This window comes from Littorina saxatilis, linkage group LG8 (genome assembly GCF_037325665.1).
Source record: "Littorina saxatilis isolate snail1 linkage group LG8, US_GU_Lsax_2.0, whole genome shotgun sequence".
NCBI classification, from domain to species: Eukaryota; Metazoa; Mollusca; class Gastropoda; order Littorinimorpha; family Littorinidae; genus Littorina; species Littorina saxatilis.
In genome coordinates this window covers 50,811,618-50,823,752 of record NC_090252.1, presented here as the reverse complement: position 1 = coordinate 50,823,752, position 12,135 = coordinate 50,811,618, and the positions used below count along the sequence as shown (strand labels likewise).

Below are 12,135 nucleotides of genomic sequence, written 5' to 3'. Positions count from 1 at the left end.
CTCCTTGGTGAAAGCAAGCTACCTGTACAAGTTTTGCAAGATAAAATTTATATTTGGAAGACTTTGAAGATCATGATATATATCAAGAAATCTGTTCCTTTTTCAGGGATTAATGATCTTCTGATTTGAACTTGTAACCTTGTTGTAATTTTTCTATTTGCACATTCAACATCTTACAAAGTACTTATAATTCACCCTTATTTTAAAACCAAGGGTTCGATAAATCTACAATAAACCATGTATTTGAGTAAGAGTACTACATACACTTTACGCCCCTACTTATTTTGTTATGGTTGTTGTCATATGTTGTTTGGATGTTTTAAGAGCACATGAACCAAACGTGTCCATCCATTGTTTAACTGTATGGACAATAAATGATCTTATGTCTTATGTCTTATGTTAACTTATATATATGGGAGATTTATATAGCGCTTGACATTCTCTAAGCGCTTTACATATTAATTTCTGCTGTGTGAGATGGAATTTTTTACACAATATATCACGCATTCACATCAGCCAGTAAATCTCAAGCCATTACGGCGAATATTTACTTTTCACGGCCTATTATTCCAAGTCACACGGGTATTTGGTGGACATTTTTTTTTTTATCTATGCCGCCTATACATGTTTGCCAGGAAAGACCTTTTGTCAATCGTGGGATCTTTAACGTGCACAACCCAATGTAGTGTACAACTTTACTCTGGTAAAAATTTGAACATGCAGCCGTCCCTACCGTTCAAAGCAGTTCCGTTAACGACCAGTTACGTTCATTGCGGTTCTGTCCCGATCCCTCCCGTGCCCGCACCGTTCCTTGGTCGGTACGGGAACGGGACCTAAAACGGTTGTGTGGAAATGGGGTATAAGACTCGACCACTTGGCTTATGGTGGAGACAGCTGGAAGATCTCTGGATATAATTGAAGAGGAGTAGTCTTCCTTTTAGAAAATGTGTACTCTGCCTTGCAGATTAGATATTTGTGCTGTCGGGGCTGGGTAAAGGGAGTGGAGGGTAAGGGTGTGGGGTGTGTGTGTGTGTGTGTGTGTGGGGGGGGGGTGGGTAAGCGAGGGGTAAGAGAGACGAAAGAGAAAACTGGACAGGGAAAAGTCACTGCCTGAAGTATTCAATAAAGCCACACAAAAAAGAAGAAATTACCACATATGCAGGTTTTCAATTCATATTTTTGCAAAGTATCTGCACAAGCATGTGTGCCTCTGTGAGTATGTTCGTGGCTGCTTTCATGGGGTGCCTGTCTCCTCAGGAATTTGAGGATTTCTTTTATCTCTCTTTTTCTGACACCGTTGATTTAACGTAATTTTTACAGGACAGGTTTTTTTTCCTTTCAGTTATAGGTTGTAGTAGTTTGACCTTATTGTTTTAGGACAAGTACAGCTCGTTCACCAGTAGCAAAGACTCATTCAGTCCGTCAGTGTGCCTGAGTGTGTGTGATGGGGGGGGGGGGGGGGGGGGCTCTCCCGTGACCGGCCACCTGCAATGTACGGACAGGTTTGCACTGGCCCAAGGGTGTCCATTCATGAGAGGGACTGCTGTAACAGCAAAACTAGTGTGAAACATAAGTAATCAATTTATCCACTTGACTATATTCACAACAGGGACCTATCACTCTTCTTTGCATGTTTTTATGCCCACGGATTTTCAAATACTCTGCAACACATGTAACCCAAATTCAACATGTGCCCGTACAATACCGCTTCTTTTATGAAAACATTGCTTCCGCCATGTTGATTTTAATCAACCAATTTTCTTGGTTTTTTGTGTGTTAAACTGGTTGCACGGACTGCAGTGTCAGCCGATGCGTCTCTTTGATTGAGTCCATGCTCCACGTCCTTCCTGCCTTTGTACTTCTCTGCCTCTCTGCTCCTTCCTCTCATCCGGCCTCTCCATTCTTGTTCTTACTCACATCCGCTCTCTCCTATCTCAACTCCCACGACCACAAGCCCCCCCCCCCCCCCCCCCCCGGTTACATCTTCCTCTCATCATCCACCAGTAATCTTCTTCCATCTTTTTTCTTTGAAAAGCCGTGCACTCCTGTTTGCCCTGTGCACCTACTCAATCGTGGTGAAATGACAGATAGGACCTGTACACCACGCATTTTACATAGTTATTGCGTTTTTACGGGTCACATGACGAAACTGTAACTACCCATTGGTCAAACATGCACCCTATATCAATTGATATATCGCAGGAAGTCGTCATAGCCAAGTGATATCTCGCAGGAAATGACTAATCACTTATGGGCGCCATCTTTGACGGTCACTTCAACAATAGTGGAGCGAGATATTTCCCATGAACATTCTTTGATGAAGAATTGAGTACACAACAAGCGAAAAGGCAAATCGTCAATAAAGAGAAAAGCATGCCCAATCTTTTGTACGCAGTCATGTGTCCTAGAAATTGGATCTGAAGTCTTACCGACGGGGGTTGCATTGAATGGCAATTTAGCAGAAAAACAACAAGAGACACAAGCAGCAGACACTTGTGAGAACTGGATAACTTTGACTACAATTTGAAAGAGATTTCACCCCCTAGCGAGATAGAAGCAAAAGTGTCTGCAGGCACAATGGTTCACACCGCTGTGACCGCACCAGCCCTGAGCTTAAAACGTAACTGACTTGACGACTCGATAAAGAAAACAGAGGAAATGACAGGGAGAGTAAAAGACAATTCTCTCAAATTCTGATCATTTCAATGTCCGTCGTTCAGTGAACGACCATCCGAGTTGTCGAGAAGAAGTTCTGAAACACGTCACGTTCCAAATCAAAAGACGACATTCTATTCTCTTACGTCACTATTCTTGGTTTAGGGTACCATTCGGCGGCTTTGCTACGAGTATGCCATAGTCTTGGTTGGCCGAGACCTTGAGGTGATCACAAAAGAAGACTCCTCAGCAGCTGCCGACGGGAGGTTCACGGAAGAGCCTGTCTTGTTTATTTTGAAAAAGGATGCATGAAACTGTCCAAAACAAAACGCAATCAATTCGTTATCGTTAGATGTGGCTGTGATATCCACATTTATCAGTCACAATGTCTGAAAAGGTGGAAACATATCAGATCTCGGCTTACGCCTCGATCTGATATGATTCCTCCTTTCTCGACATTGTGACTGATAAATGTGGATATCACAGCCACATCTAACGATAACTACTACTGTAGCTATGATATTAGGGGAACACCCTGTTTCAAATCATCACTTCAATATTGCCTCAAACGGAGAAAAAAAAGCTTAGAATGTATTCATTTTCTTTATTAGCTAGACTTGCTGTGCTACCTGAAACGTCAGTATTTCTGTATGTATTTAGTTATTTATTTTCTGATTTGCTATCTTCTTTATTGTCATTATTTTATTGTTACCGGGGTTACTAAAATGGATATCTAACCATACCCCCCCCCCCCTCTCTATCCCCGCCGCCCAGCCACACACACTAACATTCTCAGATGATTGCTCTCTTTTTTTACGTTCCATTTTTACGAGAGAGAGAGGGGAGAGAGAGAGAGAGAGAGAGAGAGAGAGAGAGAGAGAGAGAGAGAGAGAGAGAGAGAGAGAGAGAGAGAGAGAGAGAGAGAGAGAAAGAGAGAGTTAGAGAGAGATACAGACTGAGACAGACAGACAGAGAGTGAGAGAGCGAGAGAGAGGGGGGGAGAGAGAGAGAGAGACATACAGAGAGAGAGAGAGAGAGAGAGAGAGCGTGAGACATACAGACACAGAGACAGAGAGAAAAGAGAGACAGACAGAGACAGGGAAGACAAACAGCATGCAAGACAGCGACAACAGAGACTTGTCACGCGTAAGCCTCTCAGGTCGACCTGCAGACCTTTGTACAGACAGCCAAATTACTGGGTTTAGCCTCCCACACGCACAAGTGTTGTTTTCAGTGGGAACGTGGCTAATGACAGACAAGACAAACTCTATGGAACTGTCGCGTTTTTGGGACGTGTGTGCGTGTGAAGGGGTGTGTGTGCAAGTTCTTGCAAGTGAAGCAGATTTGTTATAAAATTCGATAAATGTTAGCCCGAAATTCGATTAGTTCGAAAACGTATCGGGTAGTTATGCCACGTAGAAAATAGGATTAAGATGAAGCATATTTCTAAGTCAAAATACCTTCTTTTTTTTTGTAATCAAGAATTAGACCCCGTGACTTGAATAAGGGGTCAGTCACTCCGCATGGTGTTATATATTGAGATTTATATAAACAAGGCAGGCTGACACCGAGAGATTAAAAGTAGCGATTGCTCGCAGGGTCTACTCAGTGCCATGTCCACATTCCTCGTGGCACCTGGATCTTTCTTTCTTTATTTGGTGTTTAACGTCGTGTTCAACCACGAAGGTTATATCGCGACGTGGCACCTGGATGACCACCACAAGATTATTGACTGGAAACTTGTAACCACGCCTGTGTTCAACCACGAAGGTTATATCGCGACGGGGAAAGGGGGGAGATGGGATAGAGCCACTTGTCAAATGTTTCTTGTTCACAAAAGCACTAATCAAAAATTTGCTCCAGGGGCTTGCAACGTAGTACAATGTATTACCTTACTGGGAGAATGCAAGTTTCCAGTACAAAGGACTTAACATTTCTTACATACTGCTTGACTAAAATCTTTACAAACATTGACTATATTCTATACAAGAAACACTTAACAAGGGTAAACAGAGAAACAGAATCCGTTAGTCGCCTCTTACGACATGCTGGGGAGCATCGGGTAAATTCTTCCCCCTAACCCGCGGGGGGAGTCTGTTATTGTGTTTGTTTGTTTTTTGTTTTGTTTTGCTGTCTTAACACCTGTTCCTTGTCCCGGTGTGCTCTCACACCGCCCCGTCCCTGCACTCACACCGCCCCGTCCCTGCACTCACTGCTCTCACACCGCCCCGTCCCTGCACTCACTGCTCTCACACCGCCCCGTCCCTGCACTCACTGCTCTCACGCCGCCCCGTCCCTGCACTCACTGCTCTCACACCGCCCCGTCCCTGCACTCACTGCTCCATCCACATCTGAATTTCGTTCTGCTGCCAGACTTGTCGATTTGACGGTCTGTTATTATTGGCTCTTTGAGGCACAATTCTAGGGTTGGGATGTAAAACTCCAAGTGGTCAAAAACTTCATGTCTGTATTCTTCTTCCTCTTTTTCAAAGTAAATAACTTTTCATAGACTGTGTGTGTGTGTTTTTTTGTGGGTTTTTTTCAGGGAGGATGCCGAAGATCACTTACCAACACGTACATGTTATGGAAGGTGGTGAACCCACTAACCAAGCGATATGTTTTAACCACACTACTGTTCGACAGTAGATGAAAACTGCGAGTCTGCGTCTGTCTGTTTGCGTCTGTCCGAGGACACCTTTAGTCTATAGAACACAACCTCAGACGACACTGACACAGTTTCTCACAACTTGATGTGAAATGCTCATACAGAAACACCAAATTACTAAGATGTCTCTGGGAAGTGTTGTTTTCAATCGACACATGTATAAGTACAGGCAATACAAACCTAAAAGGCTTTCTTGCAAAATGTGTGTGTGTGTGTGTGTAAGTGGGTGTACGTGCCACGCGCGCGCGTGTGTGTGTGTGTGTGTGTGTGTGTGTGAGTGTGTGAGTGTGTGTGTGTGTGTGTGTGTGTGTGTGTGTGTGTGAGTGTGTGTGTGTGTGTGTGTGTGTGTCGTGTAGAAAAGAGAGCCAAAGTAGAGAAATGTCACGGGTAACCCTGTCATGTGGGCACGCAGACCTTTGTACAGACAGCCAAATTACTGGGTTTAGCCTCCCACACGCACAAGTGTTGTTTTCAATTGGAACGTGTATAATGACAGCCAAGGACAAGCCAAAGGGAGCTGCATGGTTTGGGGAACGCCGGTGTGTGTGTGTGTGTGTTGTGTGTGTGTTTTGTGTGTGTGTTTTGTGTGTTTAGTGTGTTTTGTGTGTGTGCGTGTGTGTATGTGTGTGTGCGTGTCAGTGCGTGTGTGTATGTGTGCGTGTATGTGTGTGTGTGTGCGTGTGTGTGTGCGTGTGTGTCCGGGGAATATCCTAGAATAAAACCTTCAGAATATAATATAAATATATATTATATATGAAAGATATAATATAAAAAAGTATGCACTTTAGTGTTTGTCACGAATTTGTTGTACGCCCATATACTTGGTATGGGCATGTTCTGTGTGTTGGATGCAGCGTGGGTTTTGGTTTTGGTCCGTCTTCCATATGATTGTGTGGTGTGAAGTGTTTATGGTCTGTGTGATTTTGCCGATTGATATTAAACCAGTGTATTATCAGTGCAGTTGGTTGCTATTATAACCATAAACGCAATGCACTAATCGATTGACACACCTCGCCATGTCTACTACAGAGAGAGAGAGAGAGAGAGAGAGAGAGAGAGAGAGAGAGAGAGAGAGAGAGAGAGAGAGAGAGAGAGAGAGAGAGAGAGGGGGAGAGAGAGAGAGAGAGAGAGAGAGAGGGAGGGATGCAGACAGACAGACAGAGAGAGACAGACATACAAGACAGAGACAGACAGACAGACAGACAGACAGACAGACAGACAGACACACATGTTTAAAAAGAAGTTGTGCTGTGATAAACCATGCTGTTGGTTACTCGAGTACAACGATCAGTGATCTGTATCTACGATAACCCGACACACCTGAATAATAATTTAACAAACACCCGCTGAAACAATTCATTGCCTTATTGTAATTCAGTGCCTGAAGCACACACACACAGCTTATTCACGTCTATATCCAAAGTTACAACAATAGCCACATAGTACATCGGATCAATAGGATGAACACGTATTGTTACAAAGTTACAACAATAGCCACATAGTACATCGGATCAATAGGATGAACACGTCTATATCCAAAGTTACAACAATAGCCACATAGTACATCGGATCAATAGGATGAACACGTATTGTTACAAAGTTACAACAATAGCCACATAGTACATCGGATCAATAGGATGAACACGTATTGTTACAAAGTTACAACAATAGCCACATAGTACATCGGATCAATAGGATGAACACGTATTGTTACAAAGTTACAACAATAGCCACATAGTACATCGGATCAATAGGATGAACACGTATTGTTACAAAGTTACAACAATAGCCACATAGTACATCGGATCAATAGGATGAACACGTATTGTTACAAAGTTACAACAATAGCCACATAGTACATCGGATCAATAGGATGAACACGTATTGTTACTTTCGACGAGTCATTTCAAATCCCTGATTGAAATCCCCATGACAACTTCACACATTCGCTGCGCGTCGGAACTGGAATTCCGACACCTGTGTTTAGCGTTGGCTGCGTGCCGGCACTTGAGTTCCGACGGATATCACGAATTTTTAACGGTGTAAACGGTCCTGCTGACCAAGGGAAACAACCCCTGCAATGAACTTCTATCTGTCTACAGTGGTACCATTCACTGTAAACAGTTCCTTCCCTTAAATTGTTGGGATTAATAAAAATTTTGTTGACGGTGTGCGACCCACGTGTTTTGACTTTTCCAAGATGGCGGATCGTTCTGCTGAGACGTAGTAACTTGAAAAGAGTGCTAGAACGTGTTATTCAGTACGGTTCTGATCTTGACCTCAGTGATGATGATAGTGGAGATGATATTTTAGATTCTGGTGACGATTTTGTGCCAATGGACGATCATTTGGGTGATGATTCGGGCAATGCAAGTGTCGATCATGACATTGTGTATGATGAACCCATGACGTAGAAAGTTTTTTTGTTTTGCTTCAAATTGGATATTTTGCGTGGATATGAAGACAACAAAAGGTATGTACTTTCAAATGTTTCATATATTTTCTAAAAGAGTAAGTTTCAAACTTTGCAAAAACATAAGGTATGTAAGGTTATCTTGTGTTGTTGATTTTTAATATTTTTTTCAAAATGGCTCTAAATCGCGCGTTGGCAGGGAACACAGGGGAAATTTGGCTGCGCAGCGAATGTTAACAAACACCGATGCGCACTCACATACAAACCTCAAACGGATGTGAATGTATATAAACTGCAGAGAGAGAGAGAGAGAGAGAGAGAGAGAGAGAGAGAGAGAGAGAGAGTGAGACACACACACACACATATGATATTACCCGCTATTACGAGCTTGTCGTGTGACAGAGAGTTTTCTTGCACACGAGACTGTAGATGTTTCACGACGGCTTTAGCCGGAGTGAAACAGCAGCAGTCGAGTGTGCAAGAACACTCTCTGTCACACGACTAGCTCGTAATGGCGATTATGTCTCACAGCTTCAACAGAGGAGAGAACAAACACGTTTTGCGTACTCACGCTTGATAAACCTAAACACAGGAGCAGCCATTGTGGAGAGATCTACTTTTTGACGAAAGTGAACGAACAACTATGAATGACGTCTCGGTATATGTGAATGACGTCACAGTCTGTATCTTTTGAAGCATTCCATTCTTCATGACGTCTTTCTGTGTCTGCATCCGCGAAATGTTTGTTCTTTCCGGGGTCTTTGTCATCTATGTTCAGAACTCTGTCCTTCTAGTTTCAGACTAACAGGCCTCCTGAGCGAGCCACTTTCCAAGGGAAGCTAAACTCGCGTATGGAAACAGTACTGTAGTCTGGGATGCCGTTTTCAGTATTCTCAGCGTTGAAGAATTTGTAAAGAGAAGACACGACAACAGCAGGAGAAATAAAAGTCGTGTGTGCATTTTGGGGCTTTTGGAGGGACGATTTCGAGTTTGAATCCGTTCTTGCACATGCTCCAAACACTGTAACATACAATCTTGCACACGTTTCCTTTAGTAGTGGCAAAGAAGGAAAGCGTGTGACATAGCAATATATCTCTTCTACAGAGAGAGAGAGAGAGAGAGAGAGAGAGAGAGAGAGAGAGAGAGAGAGAGAGAGAGAGAGAGAGAGAGAGAGAGAGAGAGAGAGAAGTTGGTTGGTTGGTGAGAGAGAGAGAGAGAGAGAGAGAGAGAGAGAGAGAGAGAGAGAGAGAGAGAGAGAGAGAGAGAGAGAGAGAGAGAGAGAGAGAGAGAGAGAGAGAGAGAGAGAGACGCAACTCCACTCTCAGCCCTCACACACAAAAATACCCCCCCCCCCCCCACCTCTTTTTCTCTGGCATGCCCATCCCTTCATTTCACTTCAAAAGCAGTCCAGGAAGGACTTTAGCGTGTACAATCTCCGGAAGGTCACAGTTCAAGTGATGCGTGGGATTCTCAACTCCCAGCAAGCAATACAGATGCGCGACAATTCGCTCCATTCTAACTAATGTATGGTTTGATTGTTTGTGTGTTTGTTGCTGCTCTTACTGTTGTTCTAGTGTCTGCAGCTGCGCTGTACCTTCCACGGTCTTAGGTATGACCCGGCCGGGGTTCGAACCCACGACCTCCCGATCGCGGGGCGGACGCCTTACCACTAGGCCTACTGTGGCGGTCTTTGTCTCTTTGGGACCAACTGGCACTCTGTTTATTAAGGCGACAGAGAACTGTCTCTGTCCTATTTAGGATAAAGAACATATTTGTAGTGGTTTACATGAAGGTTAAAAAGAACAGGACAGCACCTTTAATGACAATTTTAACAACAGCTGTCAGCCCCATTACCAGTCAACTCAATGTGCATATTAGGCGACAGAAAACAGTCTATGTCCTAATACTGAGGCTAAGGAACAGAGGGTTTACATGATGGTTTGGAAGAACAGGACGGCGCCTTTAATGAAAGTGTTAACATCAGCTGCCGGCCCCATTACCAGGGTTAGGGTTAATGTGCATATTAAGGAGATCTCGATACATAACTGTCAATGTCCTTCTATTGAGTATGAGGAACTATTGGTTGTGGTTTAGATGATGGTTTAAAAGAACAGGACCGCGCCTTTAATGAAAGTGTTAACAACAGCTGTCGAACCCATTAACAGCCCACCCAATGTGCATATTAAAGCGACACAGTACTGTCTATTTCCTACTATTGAGGATTGGGAACACATATCAGGTGGTTTACATGAAGGTTAAGAAGAACAGGATGGTGCCTACAATGAAAGTTTTAACATCAGCAGCTGTCAGCTCCATAACCACTCAACCTACTTGCATACCAAGGCGACAGAGAACTGTCTAGATATCCTATTAATAACAACTTCCCCTTTATTCTCTCCATATTGTAACCCCTTTTGGTTTTCTGCTGCTTTTGTTTTTGCTGTTTGTTTTCCCGTGTAATCGTTGTTCCGAAGAAGCCTCCACAGGCGATCACTCGACTTTGTCTTTGTCGTCTTTGTGTTGGTGAGTACCGATTTATTTTGTTTGTCAACAAAATAGTAGTAGTTTACATGACGGTTGACACGGTCAGGACAGCGCCTTTAATCATAGTGATAACATTAGCTGTCAGCCCCATTAGCACTCAACGCAATGTGCATATCAATTTTTTCAGCACTGCGTGAGGCATAAGCCAAACCACGATGAGCATTTGCTGCCAGCGGGAGCGTACAAGGCGTGATGTGTTATCATTATGCTTCGAATGCACTCCGCCAAATGTCAATGGGACTCATCTGTGCACGAACTCACACAAAAAGTAGTTCAACACTGAACGGTTGAGCTACATTTGTCATTCGAACCATGTATTCATGTTCTACTAAACGTATAACACAACCGTTTCTGTACGTTATGCTCAATGTTCAATAAAAACGGTTTCTTTACAGTCTGCTAAATAAAAAAATAAAAAAAACATATACTGTACTTTTGAGTCTTACAATCGACAATCTTATTTTTCGTGTCATGATTTCAGATCGATGTCAGTCATTGTTTTTGATGACGTCATCTCTTTGCAGAGAATGTCTCCATATTGTGTGAACTGTATTCTATGTTCAATTGTTTGTTCTTTTATCGTCGTCTAAGACTAAGAGTCTGTGCAGTTGATCTGCCAGAGCTCTACCGCTTACATTTACACCGACATTCTTAGCCAAACAAACATGCAAACAACAAAAACACAAATACTCACTAAATTGGTAAACATGATAAATATCGTTTTTCCCATCCATTTGCAAAAGGGAGATGGTAACACAGACAAGAAAAGAGAGAGAGAGAGAGAGAGAGAGAGAGAGAGAGAGAGAGAGAGAGAGAGAGAGAGAGAGTTGGAGAGAGAAAAAAAATATAAAACTGCATAATCAGCACACAGAAAAAGCCACACAAATAATAACACACACAAAGAAAAGAAAGAAAAAAATGAGAGAAAAAAATTAACCCCCCCCCCACACATATACACACAATAACCCTATGCGCTTACCATTGTTATTGTTATCAGAACCGCTAGTCCATGAAGAGAAGCAGGACAGCTGCACGACACACGCACACAACACACGGTAAACCCATCGCACCTCCATCCTCGCAACCACCGACTGAGCGCCCTAGTCAGCCACACGCGCTACACAACCGATACAAGTGGTCCGCTGTGTGCGCACTCTGTTTCCTGACTCGGTCGCCCACATACATCTCGTTTTCCCTGCATGCCGCCACATCCGCAACTCAGTGAATGAATGAAACACAAGTCTAAACTCAGTGGGATGCTGCGGCAAGGCGGATAAGAGATGAAGGCATCTGATTAGAGAAAGAGACCTAGAGGGCGACAGAGCATGTGTGTATTGTCACTCATAGGACCCAGAGAGAGAGAGAGAGAGAGGAGAGAGAGGAGAGAGAGAGAGAGAGAGAGAGAGAGAGAGAGAGAGAGAGAGAGAGAGAGAGAGAGAGAGAGAGAGAGAGAGAGACTTTACATTTTTACATAGCTCTCTCTCTCTCTCTCTCTCTGGGTCCTTGTTTGTTTGTTTGTTTGTTTGCTTAACGCCCAGCCGACCACGAAGGGCCATATCAGGGCGGTGCTGCTTTGACATATAACGTGCGCCACACACAAGACAGAAGTCGCAGCACAGGCTTCATGTCTCACCCAGTCACATTATTCTGACACCGGACCAACCAGTCCTAGCACTAACCACATAATGCCAGACGCCAGGCGGAGCAGCCACTAGATTGCCAATTTTAAAGTCTTAGGTATGACCCGGCCGGGGTTCAAACCCACGACCTCCCGATCACGGGACGGACGCCTGAGGTAAGAATACCATCTAAAGGAATACAAGTCTTGGAACAGCAACATCTGATTCAAGCCAAAAAC

At 43.6% G+C, this 12,135-nt stretch overlaps 1 protein-coding gene across 1 annotated transcript in view; it reads right to left on the bottom strand.

The window, feature by feature from the left end:
- The window catches only part of LOC138972363 (uncharacterized), a gene marked incomplete at its 3' end in the record, with an annotated part of 14,748 nt that extends 3,212 nt beyond the window's left edge, over window positions 1–11,536 (bottom strand). Inside the window, 1 exon segment of the mRNA XM_070345035.1 lies at window positions 11,257–11,536. Within this exon segment, the coding sequence (XP_070201136.1) occupies window positions 11,257–11,353 (97 nt within the window).
- Window positions 11,537–12,135: the final 599 nt, after the last annotated feature.